The 20,139-nt window shown below is 56.5% G+C and overlaps 1 protein-coding gene across 1 annotated transcript; it reads right to left on the minus strand.

Annotated features, from left to right (window-relative positions):
* Positions 1 to 1,214: 1,214 nt before the first annotated feature.
* Positions 1,215 to 20,014, minus strand: LOC130593333 (SKI2 subunit of superkiller complex protein-like; the record flags this gene model as incomplete). Its single annotated transcript, XM_057398393.1, has 15 exons — positions 1,215 to 1,319; positions 1,976 to 2,104; positions 4,426 to 4,563; positions 5,555 to 5,673; positions 6,317 to 6,428; positions 7,095 to 7,205; positions 9,474 to 9,686; positions 11,214 to 11,313; positions 12,741 to 12,875; positions 14,327 to 14,433; positions 15,186 to 15,270; positions 16,700 to 16,846; positions 18,521 to 18,633; positions 19,649 to 19,771; positions 19,933 to 20,014. Coding segments are annotated over 15 exons (1,819 nt in total), but the record flags the coding sequence as incomplete, so codon positions are not given.
* Positions 20,015 to 20,139: the final 125 nt, after the last annotated feature.

Raw genomic sequence — 20,139 nt, forward strand, 5'->3', positions numbered from 1 at the left:
CAATGGGGAAATGGGGCAATGGGGGGCAATGGGGTAATGGGGGGCAATGGGGGGATGGGGGGGGGAATGGGGGGCAATGGGGGGTAAGGAGGGAATGGGGGCAATGGGGAAATGGGGCAATGGGGGGAATGGAGGAATGGGGGGGAATGGGGGGAATGGTGGAATGGGGGCAAGGGGGGCAAGGGGGGGAATGGGGTTCAAGGGGTAATGGGGCAATGGGGGGCAACGGGGCAATGGGGGGCAATGGGGGGATGGGGTCAATGGGGTAATGGGGGGTTGGGTGATTTTGGGGCGTTTCTGTTTTTTTGTGTGTGTTTTGGGAGATTTTGGGGTGTTTTGGGGGATTTTTGGGTGTTTTTGGGGTGTTTCGGGGTGATTTGGGGCTGTTTTTGGGGTGTTTTGGGTGATTTTGGTGTGTTTTTGATTTTTGGGTGATTTTGGGGTGGTTTTGGGGTGTTTTGGGTGATTTTGGGGTGTTTTGGGGGTGTTTTGGGTGATTTTGGTGTGTTTTGGGGTGATTTTGGGTGATTTTGGGCTGTTTTGGGGGTGTTTTGGGTGATTTTGGGGTGTTTTGGGAGGTTTTGGGGTGTTTTGGGAGGTTTTGGGGTGTTTTGGGGTGTTTTGGGGTGTTTTGGGTGATTTTGGGGTGTTTCGGGGTGATTTTGGGCTGTTTTTGAGGTGTTTTGGGTGATTTTGGTGTGTTTTGGGGGTGTTTTGGGTGATTTTGGGGTGTTTTTGGGGTGTTTTGGGTGATTTTGGGGTGTTTTTGGGGTGTTTTGGGTGATTTTGGTGTGTTTTTGGGGTGTTTTGGGTGATTTTGGTGTGGTTTTGGGGTGTTTTGGGTGATTTTGGTGTGTTTTTGGGGTGTTTTGGGTGATTTTGGTGTGTTTTTGGGGTGTTTTGGGTGATTTTGGGGTGTTTCAGGGTGATTTTGGGCTGTTTTTGAGGTGTTTTGGGTGATTTTGGTGTGTTTTGGGGGTGTTTTGGGTGATTTTGGTGTGTTTTTGGGGTGTTTTGGGTGATTTTGGGCTGTTTTTGGGGTGTTTTGGGTGATTTTGGTGTGTTTTTGAGGTGTTTTGGGTGATTTTGGTGTGTTTTTTGGGAGTTTTGGGTGATTTTGGTGTGTTTTTTGGGTGTTTTGGGTGATTTTGGGGTGTTTTGGGTGATTTTGGTGTGTTTTTGGTGTGTTTTTGGGGTGTTTCATGGCCTGGTACCTGCAGGATGAGCCCCATCGCGTTGCGGTGCCTCCGGGTGCTCACCACCAGCACCCGCCCGGGGCTCAGCACCCGCAGCCCGGCCACCGAGTCCGCCAAGCGCCGCTGCGGGGACCCCGCTCCGGTCACACCAGAGCCCCATAGAGACCCATAGAACCCATAGAGACCCCATAGAACCCCATAAAGCCCCATAGAAACCCCATAGAGCCCCACAGAACCCCATAGAGCCCCACAGAGCCCCATAGAGCCCCAGAGACCCCATAGAGCCCCACAGAGACCCCATAGAACCCCCATAGAGCCCCATAGAGACACCATGGAACCCCACAGAGCCCCATAGAGCCCCATAGAGACCCCATACAGCCCCCATTGAACCCCCATAGAGCCCCATGGAACCCCATTGGGCCCCATAGGGCCCCACAGAGGCCCCTAGAGACCCCGAGAGCCCCATAGCGCCCCATAGAGCCCCATAGCACCCCATAGAGCCCCACAGAACCCCATAGAGCCCCATAGCACCCCATAGAACTCATAGAGCCCCATAGCGCCCAAAAGAACCCCACAGAGCCCCACAGCGCCCCATAGAACCCCCATAGAGCCCCATAGCACCCCATAGAGCTCCATAGAGCCCCACAGAGCCCCAGAGCGCCCCATAGAGACCCCATAGAGCCCCCATAGAGCTCCATAAATACCCCATAGAGCCCCATAGAGCTCCATAAAGTCCTCCCCGGCCCTCTCGCCCGCCCCACTTCCGGTCCCGCCCTCACCATGAGCTCCTTCCGGTCCCTCCGCAACGCCCCCACGGCGTCGTGGTAGCGTTCGACGTCACTTCCGGGGCGTGGCTCCGGCTGCGCAGAGAGCTCCCCCTGCAGCTCGGTCACGCGGCGAGCCTGAGCCTGAGGTCACGTGGGGTCACGTGGGGGGGGGGGGGGGGGCAATGGGGTTCAATGGGGCTCAATGGGGCTCAATGGGGTTCAATGGGGCTCAATGTGGTCTATAGGGCTCAATGGGTCTCAATGGGGTTCAGTGGGGCTCAATGTGGTCTATAGGGCTCAATGGATCTCAATGGGGTTCAGTGGGGCTCAATGTGGTCTATAGGGCTCAATGGGTCTCAATGGGGTTCAGTGGGGCTCAATGTGGTCTATAGGGCTCAATGGGTCTCAATGGGGTTCAGTGGGGCTCAATGTGGTCTATAGGGCTCAATGGGTCTCAATGGGGTTCAGTGGGGCTCAATGTGGTCTATAGGGCTCAATGGGTCTCAATGGGGTTCAGTGGGGCTCAATGTGGTCTATAGGGCTCAATGGGGTTCAGTGGGGTTCAGTGGGGCTCAATGTGGTCTATAGGGCTCAATGGGGTTCAGTGGGGTTCAGTGGGGCTCAATGTGGTCTATAGGGCTCAATGGGTCTCAATGGGGTTCAGTGGGGCTCAGTGTGGTCTATAGGGCTCAATGGGGCTCAATGGGGTTCAGTGGGGCTCAATGTGGTCTATAGGGCTCAATGGGTCTCAATGGGGTTCAGTGGGGCTCAATGTGGTCTATAGGGCTCAATGGGTCTCAATGGGGTTCAGTGGGGCTCAATGTGGTCTATAGGGCTCAATGGGTCTCAATGGGGTTCAGTGGGGCTCAATGTGGTCTATAGGGCTCAATGGGGTTCAGTGGGGTTCAGTGGGGCTCAATGTGGTCTATAGGGCTCAATGGGTCTCAATGGGGTTCAGTGGGGCTCAGTGTGGTCTATAGGGCTCAATGGGTCTCAATGGGGTTCAGTGGGGCTCAATGTGGTCTATAGGGCTCAATGGGGTTCAGTGGGGTTCAGTGGGGCTCAATGTGGTCTATAGGGCTCAATGGGTCTCAATGGGGTTCAGTGGGGCTCAGTGTGGTCTATAGGGCTCAATGGGGCTCAATGGGGTTCAGTGGGGCTCAATGTGGTCTATAGGGCTCAATGGGTCTCAATGGGGTTCAGTGGGGCTCAATGTGGTCTATAGGGCTCAATGGGTCTCAATGGGGTTCAGTGGGGCTCAATGTGGTCTATAGGGCTCAATGGGTCTCAATGGGGTTCATTGGGGTCAATGTGGTCTATAGGGCTCAATGGGGTTCAGTGGGGTTCAGTGGGGCTCAATGTGGTCTATAGGGCTCAATGGGTCTCAATGGGGTTCAGTGGGGCTCAGTGTGGTCTATAGGGCTCAATGGGGCTCAATGGGGTTCAGTGGGGCTCAATGTGGTCTATAGGGCTCAATGGGTCTCAATGGGGTTCAGTGGGGCTCAATGTGGTCTATAGGGCTCAATGGGTCTCAATGGGGTTCAGTGGGGCTCAATGTGGTCTATAGGGCTCAATGGGTCTCAATGGGGTTCAGTGGGGCTCAATGTGGTCTATAGGGCTCAATGGGTCTCAATGGGGTTCAGTGGGGCTCAATGTGGTCTATAGGGCTCAATGGGTCTCAATGGGCTTCAGTGGGGCTCAATGTGGTCTATAGGGCTCAATGGGTCTCAATGGGGTTCAGTGGGGCTCAATGTGGTCTATAGGGCTCAATGGGTCTCAGTGGGGTTCAGTGGGTCTCAAGGATGTCAATGGGTGTCAATGGGTCTCAATGGGGCTCAATCGGTCTCAATGGTGTCAATGGGTCTCAATGGGGTCTATGGGTCTCCATGGGGCTCAATGGGTCTCAATGGGGTTCAGTGGGTCTCGATGGGTCTCAATGGTGTCAATGGGTGTCAATGGGTGTCAATGGGGTTCAATGGTGTCAATGGGTCTCGATGGGTCTCAATGGTGTCAATGGGTCTCAATGGGTCTTAATGGGTCTCAATGGGTCTCAATGGGGTTCAGTGGTGTCAATGGGTCTCGATGGGTCTCAATGGTGTCAATGGGTGTCAATGGGGTTCAATGGTGTCAATGGGTCTCGATGGAGTCTCAATGGTGTCAATGGGTGTCAATGGGTCTCGATGGGTCTCAATGGTGTGAATTGGTGTCAATGGGTGTCAATGGGTCTCAATGGGGTTCAATGGTGTCAATGGGTCTCAATGGTGTCAATGGGGCTCAATGGGTCTCTATGGGTCTCTGTGGGTCTCTGTGGGTCTCTATGGGTCTCTGTGGGGTCTATGGGTCTCTATGGGTCTCTATGGGTCTCTATGGGTCTCCGTGGGTCTCAATGGGTCTCTATGGGTCTCTATGGGTCTCCGTGGGGTCTCTATGGGTCTCCATGGGTCTCCATGGGGCCCACCCACCTCCTGCTCGCGGCGCAGCGGGAACTCGGCGTAGCTCCGGCGCAGCAGGTCCTGAACACGCAGCTCCTGCGCCCGCAGCACGTTCAGGATCATGGGGTAGGTGAGGCGGAACTGGGACTGCAGGCGTGTGGGGCGGCCCTGCCGGGAGGGGAACACGCTAAGCACACGCTAAGGACACGCTAAGAACACGCTGACACGCTAAGGACATGTCAAGGGGTAGGGGACGCGGAACTGGGACTGCAGGCGTGTGGGGCGGCCCTGCCGGGCGGGCAACACGCTAAGGACACGCTAAGGACATGTTAACGGGTAGGTGAGGCGGGACTGCAGGCGTGTGGGGCGGCCCTGCCGGGCCGGAGGACACGCTAAGGACACGCTAAGGACATGTTAACTGTACACTAAGGACACATTAAGGACACGTTAAAGACACATTAAGGACACGTTAACGATACACTAAGGACACGTTAAGGACACACTAAGGACACACTAAGGACATGTCAAGCACACACTAAGGACAGGTTACGGACCCTCTAAGGACATGTTAAGGAAACAATAAAGACACACTAAGGACCCGCTAAAGAAACACCAAAGACACGCTAAGGACGCACTAAGGACATGACAAGGACATGCTAAGGACATGTTAAGGATACAATAAGGACACACTAAGGACACGTTAAGGACATGCTAAGGACACATTCAAGACACGCCAAGGAAACGCTAAGGACATGCTAGGGACATGGTAAGGACACACTAAGGGCACGCTAAGAACATGCTAAGGACACGTTCAGGACATGCTATGGACACATGAAGGACAAAGCACATGTTAAGTACACGCTAAGGACAGGTTAAGGATATGCCAAGGTCACGCTAAGCGCTCGCTAGGGACACGGTAAGGACATGCTAAGTACACGCCAAGGACACAGTCACGACACGTTAAGGACACACTAAAACATGCTAAGGACACGTTAAGGACTCATTAAAGACACACTAAGCACACGCTAAGGACATGTTACAGACATGTTAAAGACACACTAAGGACATGTTAAAGACACACTAAGCACACACTAAATACATGTTACAGACACATTAAAGACACGCTAAGGACACGCTAAGGACACGCTAAGGGGCTCACCAGCATCATGCGGTGCAGGTCGGGCAGGTCGGGCACGCTGCCCCGGCACAGGATGATCACGGTGCCCATGGCATCGAGCCCCCGGCGCCCGGCGCGCCCGGACATCTGAATGTACTCACCTGTGGGGCAGCCCCATAGAGACCCATCGAGACCCCACAGAGACCCAGAGAGACCCATAGAGACCCCATAGAGACCCCAGAGAGACCATAGAGAGACCCCAGAGACCCATAGACAGACTCATAGAGACCCCACAGGAAGCCCATAAACACCCAGAGTGACCCCATAAAGACCCATAGAGACCCCATAGATTCCCACAGCAACCCATAACTACCCCATAATGATCCCACAGGACCCCATAGTGACCATAACTACCTTATAGAGCCCCATAGTGACCCATATCTACCCCATAGTGACACCATAGAACCCCACAGCACCCCATAACTAGCCTGTAGTGACCCATAGCGCCCCATAACTACCCCATAGTGAACCACAGAGCCCCAGAGCGCCCCATAACTACCCCATAGTGACCCATAGAGACCCATAGAGACCCACAGAGAGCCCATAGAGCCCCATAGAGGCCCCATAGAGCCCCATAGAGCCCCATAGAGACCCCATAGAGACCCATAGAGCCCCATAGAGGCCCCACAGAGACCCCATAGAGCCCCATAGAGCCCCATAGAGGCCCCATAGAGACCCCATAGAGGCCCCATAGAGCCCCATAGAGGCCCCATAGGGCCCCATAGAGCCCCCCTTGCCCCCCACCTGGCAGCAGGTCCCGGAAGTTGTTCCCGTCGTGCTTGCGGATGGAGTCGAAGACGACCGTGCGAGCCGGCATGTTCAGCCCCATAGCGAAGGTCTCGGTGGCAAAGAGCACCTGGGGTGGGGCAGGACCCATAGAGACCCCTTAGAAACCCATAGAGAGCCATAGAGACCCATAGAGAGCCACAGAGACCCATAGAGGCCATAGAGAGCCATAGAGACTACAGGTACCCATAGAGACCCATAGAGAGCCACAGAGCCCCATAGAGACCCTAGAGACCCATAGAGCCCTATAAAGACCATAGAGACTCATAGAGACCATAAAGACCATAGAGCCCCATAGAGACTCTAGAGACCCATAGAGCCCTATAAAGACCATAGAGACTCATAGAGACCATAAAGACCATAGAGCCCCATAGAGACCGTAGTGATGCATAGAGACCCACAGAGCGCCCATAGAGCCCTGTAGAGCCCCATAGAGACCCATAGAGACCATAAAGACCCATAGAGCCCCATAGTGATGCATAGAGACCCATAGAGATCATAGAGCTCCATAGAGCCCCGTAGAGCCCCATAGAGCCCCACAGAGACCATAAAGACCCATAGAGCCCCATAGAGAGCCATAGATCCCCATAGAGCCCCATAGAGAGCCATAGAGCCCCATAGAGCCCCATAGAGAGCCATAGAGCCCCATAGAGCCCCATAAAGCCCCATAGAGCCCATAGAGCCCCATAGAGCCCCATAGAGAGCCATGCCTGCCCCACAGCTGCCCCACACGCACCTTGACCAGCCCTTGGCTGAAGAGCATCTCCACGACCTCCTTGAGCAGGGGCAGGACCCCCCCGTGGTGCACCCCGATGCCCCGCTGCAGCAGCTCCCCAATGGCCACCACCTGGGGGGACAGAGACCCATAGGAACCCATAGAGACCCATAGAGACCCATAGAGACCCATAGGGACCCCATAGAGACCCATAGGGACCCATAGAGACCCAGAGGGACCCATAGAGACCCAGAGGGACCCCATAGAGACCCATAGAGGTGCATGGACCCCATAGAGACCCATAGAGTTGCATAGACCCTATAGAGACCCCATAGAGACTCATAGACCCCTATAGAGACCCCATAGAGCCCCATAGAGACCCCATAGATCCAATAGAGCGGCATAGAGACCCATAGCGACCCCATAAAGACCCCATAGAGACCCCTAGAGACCCCCTAGAGACTCCATGGAGACCCCATAGTGCCCCATAGAGTCCCACAGAGACCCCATAGAGACCCCATAGAGACCCCATAGAGCCCCATAGAGACCCCATAGAGACCCCATAGAGCCCCATAGAGACCCCATAGAGCCCATACAGTCCCCATAGAGCTCCCATAGAGCCCCCATAGAGAGCCCATAGAGCCCCACAGAGACCCCACAGAGACCCCATAGCGCCCCATAGAGCCCCATAGAGACCCCATAGAGCCCCATAGACCCCCATAGAGACCCATAGAGACCCAACAGAGACCCCATAGAGCCCATGGAGCACCACAGAGTCCCATAGAGACCCAATAGAGGCCCCATAGAGCCCCATAAAGCCCCCATAGAGACCCAACAGAGCCCCACAGAGAGCCCATAGAGCCCCATAGAGCCCCCATAGAGACCCCATAGATCCCCATAGAGACCATAGAGCCCCCATAGAGCCCCCATAGAGACCCCATAGAGAGCCCATAGAGCCGCATAGGGCCCCATAGATCCCCATAGATCCCCATAGAGACCCCATAGAGCCCCATAGTGTCCCATAGAGCCCCATAGAGACCCCATAGAGACCCCATAGAGACCCCATAGCGCCCCATAGAGCCCTACAGACCCCCCCGTTAGTGCCCCATAGAGACCCCATAGAGCCCCATAGCACCCCATAGAGCCCCATAGAGACCCCATAGAGCCCCATAGAGACCCCTTAGAGCCCCATAGAGACCCCATAGATCCCCATAGAGACCCCATAGAGCCCCATAGAGCCCCATAGAGACCCCATAGAGCCCCATAGAGACCCCATAGATCCCCATAGAGACCCCACAGAGACCCCATAGAGACCCATAGAGCCCCATAGAGACCCCATAGAGACCCATAGAGCCCCATAGAGACCCCATAGAGCCCCATAGAGACCCCATAGATCCCCATAGAGCCCACAGATCCCCCACAGGGACCCCATAGATCCCCATAGAGCCCACAGAGCCCCCACAGAGACCCCATAGAGCCCCATAGCACCCCATAGAGCCCCATAGATCCCCATAGAGCCCCATAGAGACCCCATAGAGCCCCATAGAGACCCAGAGACACCCATAGAGCCCCATAGAGACCCAGAGACACCCATAGAGCCCATAGAGCCCATAGAGACCCAACAGAGACCACATAGAGCCCATGGAGCACCACAGAGTCCCATAGAGACCCAATAGAGGCCCCATAGAGCCCCATAAAGCCCCCATAGAGACCCAACAGAGCCCCACAGAGAGCCCATAGTGCCCCATAGAGCCCTACATACCCCCCAGTTAGTGCCCCATAGAGACCCCATAGAGCCCCATAGCGCCCCATAGAGACCCATAGAGACCCCATAGAGACCCATGGAGACCCCATAGAGCCCATAGAGACCCCATAGAGACCCATAGAGACCCCATAGAGCCCCATAGTGCCCCATAGAGCCCCATAGAGACCCCATAGAGCCCCATAGCACCCCATAGAGCCCCATAGAGACCCCATAGATCCCCATAGCACCCCATAGAGCCCCACAGAGACCCCATATATCCCCATAGATCCCCATAGAGACCCCATAGAGCCCCATAGCACCCCATAGAGCCCCATAGAGACCCCATAGATCCCCATAGCACCCCATAGAGCCCCACAGAGACCCCATATATCCCCATAGATCCCCATAGAGACCCCATAGAGCCCCATAGCACCCCATAGAGCCCCATAGAGACCCCATAGATCCCCATAGAGACCCCACAGAGCCCCACAGAGACCCCACAGAGCCCCACAGAGACCCCATAGATCCCCATAGAGCCCACAGAGCCCCCACAGAGACCCCATAGAGCCCCATAGCACCCCATAGAGCCCCATAGAGACCCCACAGAGCCCCATAGAGCCCCATAGATCCCCATAGAACCCCCCGCAGCTCCCCACCTGGGGCAGGCGTCGGTCGGGGGCCTTGAGGCGGGCGAGGCAGCGCTGGAGGAAGAGGCGGCTCCGCTGGCGCTCGCCGGGGGTCAGGAGCTCCGTGGGGCCCAGGGCGGCGGCGTGGGCGTCGCAGCGCCCGCGCGAGAACGTGAAGGCCACCATGGGGAGCTGCCCCCGAGCCTGCAGCAGCCCCAGCAGCGCCTGCCACAGCCCCCGCTCCTGGGGGGCAGGGAGAAAGGGGGGGGTTAGGTCGCAGGGTCTGGAGGGGGCGCTATGGGGCGCTATGGGGCGCTATGGGGTGCTATGGGGTGCTATGGGGCACTATGGGGCGCTATGGGGTGCTATGGGGCACTATGGGGCGCTATGGGGTGCTATGGGGCGCTATGGGGCGCTATGGGGTGCTATGGCGCTATGGGGCGCTATGGGGTGCTATGGGGCGCTATGGGGTGCTATGGCGCTATGGGGCGCTATGAGGCACTATGGCGCTATGGGGGGAGAGGGGGAAGGGGGGGTTAGTTCGCAGGGTCTGGAGGGGGCGCTATGGGGGGCTATGGGGCACTATGGGGCACTATGGGGTGCTATGGGGTGCTATGGGGCGCTATGGGGGGAGAGGGAGGAAGGGGGGGTTAGTTCGCAGGGTCTGGAGGGGGCGCTATGGGGCGCTATGGGGCACTATGGGGCGCTATGGGGCGCTATGGGGTGCTATGGGGCGCTATGGGGCACTATGGGGCGCTATGGGGCGCTATGGGGCGCTATGGGGGGAGAGGGAGGAAGGGGGGGTTAGGTCGCAGGGTCTGGAGGGGGCGCTATGGGGCGCTATGGGGCACTATGGGGCGCTATGGGGTGCTATGGGGCGCTATGGGGCGCTATGGGGTGCTATGGGGCGCTATGGGGTGCTATGGGGCGCTATGGGGCACTGTGGGGCGCTATGGGGCGCTATGGGGCGCTATGGGGCACTATGGGGCGCTATGGGGCGCTATGGGGGGAGAGGGAGGAAGGGGGGGTTAGTTCGCAGGGTCTGGAGGGGGCGCTATGCGGCGCTATGAGGCACTATGGGGCACTATGGGGCACTATGGGGCGCTATGGGGTGCTATGGGGGAGAGGGAGGAAGGGGGGGTTAGGTCGCAGGGTCTGGAGGGGGCACTATGGGGTGCTATGGGGCGCTATGGGGGGTATGGGGCGCTATGGGGTGCTATGGGGTGCTATGGGGTGCTATGGGGCGCTATGGGGGGAGAGGGAGGACGGGGGGGTTAGTTCGCAGGGTCTGGAGGGGGCGCTATGAGGTACTATGGGGCGCTATGGGGCGCTATGGGGGGAGAGGGGGGAAGGGGGGGTTAGTTCGCAGGGTCTGGAGGGGGCGCTATGGGGCGCTATGAGGCGCTATGAGGCACTATGGGGCGCTATGGGGTGCTATGGGGCGCTATGGGGGGAGGGGGAGAAGGGGGGGGGTTAGTTCGCAGGGTCTGGAGGGGGCTCTATGGGGCGCTATGGGGGGAGAGGGAGGAGGGCGGGGTTAGTCCGCAGGGTCTGGAGGGGGTGCTATGGGGCGCTATGGGGCGCTATGGGGTGAGGCGGAGGTGGGAAACCCCCTTAGACCTCCACTCCTTCAGGGGGCGCTATGGGGAGAGCCTCCCCCCACCTTTATACCCCCACTCCTCTAGGGGGGTGCTATGGGGTGAGCCTGACCCATAGCGTGACCCACAGCGTGACCCACAAGTGCCCCCCCCCCCCCCGCGCCCCACAGACCTGGCCCGGGGTCATTGACGCCATCGTGGGGTGCTTGGCCCCAAAGTTCTGCCCCACTTTGCTGCTCTGCTGCTTCTTGGCCTCCACAGCGGCGTAGTAACTGTGGGGCAGGAGAGAGGGGTCGGTGGGGGGTCCAGGGGGGGTCTATGGGGCTGGGGATAGGGTGTCTATAGGGGGTCTATGGGGTGTCTATGGGGGGGGTCAATGGGGTGTCCATGGGGTGGGGGGTCTATGGGGCTGGGGATAAGGTGTCTATGGGGGGTCTATGGGGTGTCTATGGGGGAGTCAATGGGGTGTCCATGGGTGTCTATGGGGCTGGGGATAGGGTGTCTATGGGGGGTCTATGGGGTGTCTATGGGGGAGTCAATGGGGTGTCCATGGAGTGACTATGTGGGGGCTAAGGGGTGTCGATTGGGGAGTCAATGGGGTGTCCATGGAGTGTCTATGGGGCTGGGGATAGGGTGTCTATGGGGGGTCTATGGGGGGGTCAATGGGGTGTCCATGGAGTGTCTATGGGGCTGGGGATAGGGAGTCTATGGGGGGGGGGGGGTCAATGGGGTGTCCATGGGGTGTCTATGGGGCTGGGGATAGGGAGTCTATGGGTGTCCATGGGGTGTCCAGGAGTGTCTATGGGGCTGGTGAAAGGGTGCCTATGGGGCTGGGGATAGGGTGTCTATGGAGGGTCTATGGGGTGTCTATGGGGGAGTCAATGGGGTGTCCATGGAGTGTCTATGGGGCTGGGGATAGGGTGTCTATGGGGTGTCTATGGGGGAGTCAATGGGGTGTCCATGGAGTGTCTATGGGGCTGGGGATAGGGTGTCTATGGGGGGTCTATGGGGTGTTTATGGGGGGGTCTATGGGGGGGGCAATGGGGTGTCCATGGGGTGTCTATGGGGCTGGGGATAGGGTGTCTATGGGGGGTCTATGGGGGGGTCAATGGGGTGTCCATGGGGTGTCTATGGGGTGTCTATGGGGCTGGGGGATATGGGGTGTCTATGGGGCTGGGGGATATGGGGTGTCTATGGGGTGTCTATGGGGCTGGGGGATATGGGGTGTCTATGGGGGTGTCCATGGGGTCTCTATAGGGGTCCATGGGGTCCATGGGGTGTCTATGGGGTGTCCATGGGGTCTCTATAGGGTGTCTATGGGGGGTCCATGGGGTCTCTCTCTATGGGGGTGTCCATGGGTCTCAATGGGTCTCTCTCTATGGTCTCTATGGGTCTCTATGGTTCCTATGGGGTCTCTATGGGTCTCTATGGTCTCTATGGGTCTCTATGGGTCTCTACGGGGTCTCTATGGTCTCTATGGGTGCCTATGGGTCCCTATGGGTCTCTATGTCTCTCTATGGGTCTCTATGGTCTCTATGGGTGCCTATGGGTCTCTATGGGTCTCTATAGTCACAATGGGTCTCTATGGGTCTCTATGGGTCCCTATGTGTTCCTATGGGTCCCTATGGTCCCTATGGCTCCCTATGTGTCCCTATGGGTCTCTATGGGTCCCATGGGTCCCCCGGGTCCCCGTGCTCACCCCTGTGTGTTGCGTGTGCATCCAGCAGCAGGAAGAGCTGCTCGCGGCCGCGGGCCCCTGGTGTACAGGAAGTGCTGGAGCGGCACCGGGCGGCGCTGGGTGCTCAGCACCCGCAGGCACCGCCGCTTCGTGCGGCTTTGGGGGGGGACACGGGGGGAGGACACCCGAATAGACACAAATCAGAGCAAAATCGGACAAAAACAACCCAAAATCGGAACAAAACAGCCTAAAATACATCAAAATCGGCCCAAAATACCCCCAAATCGGAACAAAACAACCCAAAATCGGAACAAAACAGCCCAAAATACATCAAAATCGGCCCAAAATACCCCCAAATCGGACAAAAACAACCCAAAATCGGAACAAAACAGCCCAAAATACATCAAAATCGGCCCAAAATACCCCAAAATCGGACAAAAACAACCCAAAATCGGAACAAAACAGCCTAAAATACATCAAAATCAGCCCAAAATACCCCAAAATCGGACAAAAACAACCCAAAATCGGAACAAAACAGCCCAAAATACATCAAAATCGGGCCAAAATACCCCCAAATCGGACAAAAACAACCCAAAATCGGAACAAAACAGCCTAAAATACATCAAAATCAGCCCAAAATACCCCAAAATCGGACAAAAACAACCCAAAATCGGAACAAAACAGCCCAAAATACATCAAAATCGGGCCAAAATACCCCCAAATCGGACAAAAACAACCCAAAATCGGAACAAAACAGCCCAAAATACATCAAAATCGGCCCAAAATACCCCCAAATCGGACAAAAACAACCCAAAATCGGAACAAAACAGCCCAAAATACATCAAAATCGGCCCAAAATACCCCCAAATCGGACAAAAACAACCCAAAATCGGAACAAAACAGCCCAAAATACATCAAAATCGGGCCAAAATACCCCCAAATCGGAACAAAACAACCCAAAATACCCCAAAATCGCACCAAAACACCCCAAAATACATCAAAATCAGCCCAAAATACCCCAAAATCGGACCAAAACACCCCAAAATACATCAAAATCAGCACAAAATACCCCAAAATCGGACCAAAATATCCCAAAATACCCCAAAATCGGACAAAATACCCCCAAATCGGACCAAAATACCGCAAAATCGCACCAAAATACCGCAAAATCGGCCCCAAACAACCCAAAATACCGCAAAATCGGACCAAAATACCCCAAAATAGGACCAAAACACCCCAAAATACCCCAAAATCACACCAAAACACCCCCAAATCGGACCAAAATACCGCAAAATCGACCCCAAACAACCCAAAATACCCCAAAATCGGACCAAAATACCCCCAAATCAGCACAAATACACCCAGAAACACCCCACTGCCCCATTACCCCATTGCCCCCCATTGCCCCCATTGCCCCCCATTGCCCCCCATTACCCCATTGCCCCCATTACTCCATTACCCCATTGCCCCCTTTACCCCATTGCCCCATTGCCCCCCATTGCCCCATTACCCCATTGCCCCCCATTACTCCATTACCCCATTGCCCCCATTGCCCCCCATTGCCCCATTGCCCCCCATTGCCCCCCACTGCCCCACTGCCCCCTTACCCGACCCACTGAGCGAACTCCATGGCGTTGGGGATGGTGGCGCTGAGCAGGACGAGCTTCACGTGCTCGGGCAGCATGATGAGAACCTCCTCCCACACCACCCCGCGCTGTGGGGCAGACCCATAGAGACCCACGGAGACACATGGAGACCCACAGAGACCCATAGAGACCCACGAAGACCCATAGAGACCCATAGAGACCCCATGGAGACCCATAGAGACCCATAAAGACCCACGGAGACACATAGGGAGCCATGGAGACCCATAGAGACCCATAGAGACCCCATAGAAACCCATAGAGACCCATAGAGACCCCATGGAGACCCATAGGGACCCATGGAGACCCATAGAGACCCCATAGAGACCCATGGAAACCCACAGAGACCCATAGAGACCCAATAGAGATCCTATAGAGACCCCATAGAGACCCATGGAGACCCATAGAGACCCCATGGAGACCCCATAGAGACCCCATAGTGACCCATGGAGACCCCATAGTGACCCATAGAGACCCCAATAACCCCAATTGTGCCCCAAAGAAACCCCCAATAACCCCCATAGGGACCCCAATGAGATCCCCCCCAGCCCCATAGGACCCCCCTAACCCCACAGGACCCCCAATAACCCCCATAGGGACCCCAATAAGAACCCCCTCAACCCCATAGGACCCCCAGTAACCCCCATAGGGACCGCAGTAACCCCCATAGGGACCCCAATAACCCCCACAGGGACCCCCATAGGACCCCCTCCAGCGCCATAGGACCCCCAATAACCCCCATAGAGACCCCAATAACCCCCATAGGGACCCCATAGGACCCCCCCCATAGCCCCATAGGCGCCCCATAGCGGCCCCCCCTCACCTCAGCATCATTGATGTAATGGACCTCGTCAAAGATGACCCATTCCAGGTCCCGGATCACATCGGAGCCGTTGTAGAGCATGGAGCTATGGGGCAGAAAGAGGGGGTTTGGGGGTATTTGGGGGTATTTTGGGGTATTTTGGGCTGTTTTGAGGTGTTTTGGGGTATTTGGTTGTTTTTTGGGGTATTTGGGGCCGTTTTGAGGTGTTTTGGGGGTATTTGGGGGTGTTTTGGGGGTATATTGAGGTATATTTGGGGTGTATTTGGGGCTGGTTTGGGTGTATTTGGGGCTCTTTTGGGGGGTATTTTGGGGTGGTCTTGGTGTAATTTCACATAGTTTGGGTGTATTTTGGGCTTTTGGGGTGTATTTTGGGCTTTTTGGGGTGTATTTTGCTCTGGTTTGGGTGTATTTTGGGGTGTTTTGGGTCATGAGCAGGCAGGAGGCCTCTGGGTGAGTTTTGGGGTGCTTTATGTGTATTTTGGGCCATTTTGGGTTATTTTGGGGTGTTTAGGGTGCATTTTGGAGAGTTTTTGATGCATTTTGGGGGGTTTGGCTGTATTTTGTGCTGGTTTGGCTGTTTTGGGGATATTTTGGGGTGTTCTGTGGGCATTTTGGGGTGATTTGGGTGCATTTTGGGCTGTTTGGGGCTATTTCAGGGTGGGTTTGGTGCATTTTGGGCTGGTTTGGGTGCATTTTATGCTGTTTGGGGTGTATTTTGGGTGGTTTGGGGTGTATTTTGGGTGGTTTGGGGTGTTCTGGGTATATTTTGGGGTGATTTGGGTGCATTTTGGGCTGTTTGGGGCCAATTTGGTGTGGTTTTGGTGCATTTTGGGCTGTTTCGGGTGCATTTTGGGCTGTTTCGGGTGCATTTTGGGGTGATTTGAGTGCATTTGAGTGCATTTTGGGCTGTTTGTGGCTATTTTGGGGTGGTTTTGGTGCATTTTGGGCTGTTTGGGGCTATTTTGGGGTGGTTTTGGTGCATTTTGGGCTGTTTCGGGTGCATTTTGGGGTGCTTTGGGTGCATTTTGGGCTGTTTGGGGCTATTTTGGGGTGGTTTTGGTGCATTTTGGGCTGTTTCAGGTGCATTTTTGGGTGCTTTGGGTGCATTTTGGGCTGTTTGGGGCTATTTTGGGGTGGTTTTGGTGCATTTTGAGCTGTTTGGGGCTATTTTGGGGTGGTTTTGGCGCATTTTGGGCTGTTTCAGGTGCATTTTGGGGTGCTTTGGGTGCATTTTGGTCTGTTTTGGGCTATTTTGGGGTGCTTTGGGTGCATTTTGAGCTGTTTGGGGCTATTTTGGGGTGGTTTTGGTGCATTTTGGGCTGTTTCAGGTGCATTTTGGGGTGCTTTGGGTGCATTTTGGGCTGTCTCAGGTGCATTTTGGGGTGATTTGGGTGCATTTTGGGCTGTTTGGGGCTGTTTTGGGGTTGTTTTGGTGCATTTTGGGCTGTTTGGGGCTATTTTGGGGTGGTTTTGGTGCATTTTGGGCTGTTTCAGGTGCATTTCGGGGCGCTCACCGCAGGATCTCGGTGGTCATGACCAGGCAGGAGGCCTCGGGGTGCAGTTGGACGTCCCCCGTGAGCAGCCCCACAGATCCAAAGGTGCTCCGGAAATCCCGGAACTTCTGGTTGGAAAGAGCCTTGATGGGAGACGTGTAAATGGAGCTGGGGAGGGAAATGGGGGGCAATGGGGGTCAATAGGGGGAGGAAATGGGGGGAAATAGGAGGGACCCCCATGACCCCATAAGGAGCTTATAGGAGAGTATTAAGAGCCATAAAAGACAACAGCGACGCCTTGTGGCCACATTGGGTATTGCAGGAAAGGGGGGAGCTGCATTTTGGGGGTGTTTTGGGTCTTTTGGAGGCGATTTTTGGGGTGAAAAAGGTCGATTTTGGGTCCGGGGGTGTTTAGAGACCCCCAATGATGATTGGGGACCACAATGGGGGGGTCTGAGCCCCCCAAAATGGGGCTTTATGCGATGGGTTTAGCGCTCTTAATGGCACCACCATGGCGCGACCTCTTGTGGCCACACTGGGTACTGCAGCAGCGCTAGGGCGGGGGGGAGCTGCATTTTGGGGGTGTTTTGGGTCTTTTGGAAGCGATTTTTGGGGTGAAAAAGGTCAATTTTGGGTCCGGGGGTGTTTAGAGACCCCCAATGATGGTTTGGGACCCCAATGTGGGGTCTGAGCACCCCAAAATGGGGCTTTATGCGATGGGTTTAGCGCTCTTAATGGCACCACCATGACGCGACCTCTTGTGGCCACACTGGGTACTGCAGCGGCGCTAGGGCGGGGGGGAGCTGCATTTTGGGGGTGTTTTGGGTCTTTTGGAAGTGATTTTTGGGGTGAAAAAGGTCAATTTTGGGTCCGAGGTGTTTAGAGACCCCCAATGATGATTGGGGACCACAATGTGGGGTCTGAGCACCCCAAAATGGGGCTTTATGCGATGGGTTTAGCGCTCTTAATGGCACCACCATGGCGCGACCTCTTGTGGCCACACTGGGTACTGCAGCGGCGCTAGGGCGGGGGGGAGCTGCATTTTGGGGGTGTTTTGGGTCTTTTGGAAGCGATTTTTGGGGTGAAAAAGGTCAATTTTGGGTCCGGGGGTGTTTAGAGACCCCCAATGATGGTTTGGGACCCCAATGTGGGGTCTGAGCACCCCAAAATGGGGCTTTATGCGATGGGTTTAGCGCTCTTAATGGCACCACCATGGCGCGACCTCTTGTGGCCACACTGGGTACTGCAGCGGCGCTAGGGCGGGGGGGAGCTGCATTTTGGGGGTGTTTTGGGTCTTTTGGAGGCGATTTTTAGGGTGAAAAAGGTCAATTTGGGGTCCGGGGGTGTTTAGAGACCCCCAATGATGGTTTGGGACCCCAATGTGGGGTCTGAGCACCCCAAAATGGGGCTTTATGCGATGGGTTTAGCGCTCTTAATGGCACCACCATGACGCGACCTCTTGTGGCCACACTGGGTACTGCAGCGGCGCTAGGGCAGGGGGGCAGCTGCATTTTGGGGGTGTTTTGGGTCTTTTGGATGCGATTTTTGGGGTGAAAAAGGTCAATTTGAGGTCCGGGAGTGTTTAGAGACCCCCAATGATGGTTTGGGACCCCAATGTGGGGTCTGAGCACCCCAAAATGGGGCTTTATGCGATGGGTTTGGCGCTCTTAATGGCACCACCATGACGCGACCTCTTGTGGCCACACTGGGTACTGCAGCGGCGCTAGAACAACATAGCAAAGGTGGGGGGGGGGGGGGGGGGGTGTGTTTTGGGTGTGTTTTGCGCTTTCCAGAGGCTCTTTTTGGGCGGAAAAAAGGCGTTTTTGGGTGCGGGGGTCTCACCGGGCCATGTGTCGCTGTGCCAGGGCAATGGCGTACTCGGCGATGGCCGTTTTGCCCGCGGAAGTGTGCGCGGCCGCCAGCAGGGATTGCCCCCGCTCCAGGCACAGCACGGCCTGCAGACGACGGCGTTGGAACCTCGCCGAAGAAAGCATGAAGGGTCCTTTAAGGAACTCCCAAAACCCCCTAGGAGCCCCCCAAACCCCCTTGGGAACCCCCAAACCCCTTTAGGAGCCCCCGAAACCCCTTTGGACCCCCCCAAACCCCTTTGTGTCCCCCCCAAACCCCCTTAGGACCCCTCCAAACCCCTTTGGACCCCCCCAAACCCCCTTAGGACCCCCCCAAACCCCTTTGCGTCCCCCCCAAACCCCCTTAGGACCCCCCAAACCCCCAAGCCCCCCCCAAACCCCCTTAAGGACCCCCCCAAACCCCTTCAGGACCCCCCAAACCCCCTTAGCACCCCCCAAACCCCTTTGGACCCCCCCAAACCCCCTTAGAACCCCCCCAAACCCCTTTAGGAGCCCCCGAAACCCCTTAGGACCCCCCTTAGGACCCCCCCAACCCCCCTTAGGACCCCCCCAAACCCCAGGACCCCCAAACCCCATATATTGCCCCCCCCTTAGGACCCCCCCAAACCCCCTTAGGACCCCCCCAAACCCCTTTGGACCCCCCCAACCCCCTTTAAGGACCCCCCAAACCCTTTAGGACCCCCCCAAACCCCTTTAGGACCCCCCCAAACCCCCTTAGGACCCCCCCAAACCCCTTTAGCACCCCCCAAACCCCTTAGGACCCCCCCAAACCCCTTTGTGTCCCCCCCAAACCCCCTTAGGACCCCCCCAAACCCCTTTAGGACTCCCCCAAACCCCCTTTGGACCCCCCAAACCCCTTTGTGTCCCCCCCAAACCCCCAGGACCCCCCAAACCCCTTTAGACCCCCCAAACCCCTTAGGCCCCCCCAAACCCCTTTGTGACCCCCCAAACCCCTTAGGACCCCCCAAACCCCTTTGGACCCCCCCAAACCCCCCCCCCCCCCCCCCCCCCCCCAAACCCCTTTGTGACCCCCCCAAACCCCCCCAAACCCCTTCAGGACCCCCCCAAACCCCTTTAGGACCCCCCCAAACCCCCCCCTCACCTTAAAGGCCGGGTCAGGCACCAGGCTCTCGAAGTCCCCCATTGGCTCACTGGTGTCAATGGCCACAGCCCATTGGTCCTCGGGGGGGGCCGGGGGCGGGGCTTGGGCGGGCTCTACCACTTCCTATGGGGAGGATGGGGGTCAATATAGGGCAGAACCCCCCCACACACACACACACCCCATTGATCCCTATGGGGCAGCACCTGATGCAGGAGCTCATCCACGCTGTCGCTATGGGGCAATGGGGGGCGGAGCCTATTTGGGGTGTCCATGGCCCCCCCCACCTCCGGCTCCGGTTTGGGGGACCCCCCCCCCCCAATGTCTTCGTCGCCCCCCAAGTCGAAGGGGTCCAAGGTCTGGAGGAGGCTGCAGAGAGAAAGGGGGCCCCCCCCAGCCCCACTGCGGCCCCCAACTGGGGGGGGGGGCAGCAAAAAGGGGGGGCTCAATGGGTGGGAAGCCCCATAGACCACCCCTAAAACCCCATAGGACAC

Source organism: Pezoporus wallicus, unplaced genomic scaffold (assembly GCF_028554395.1).
Source record: "Pezoporus wallicus isolate ANWC-B61680 ecotype Strahan unplaced genomic scaffold, APGP_CSIRO_Pwel_v1 contig_10417, whole genome shotgun sequence".
Classification (NCBI taxonomy): domain Eukaryota; kingdom Metazoa; phylum Chordata; class Aves; order Psittaciformes; family Psittacidae; genus Pezoporus; species Pezoporus wallicus.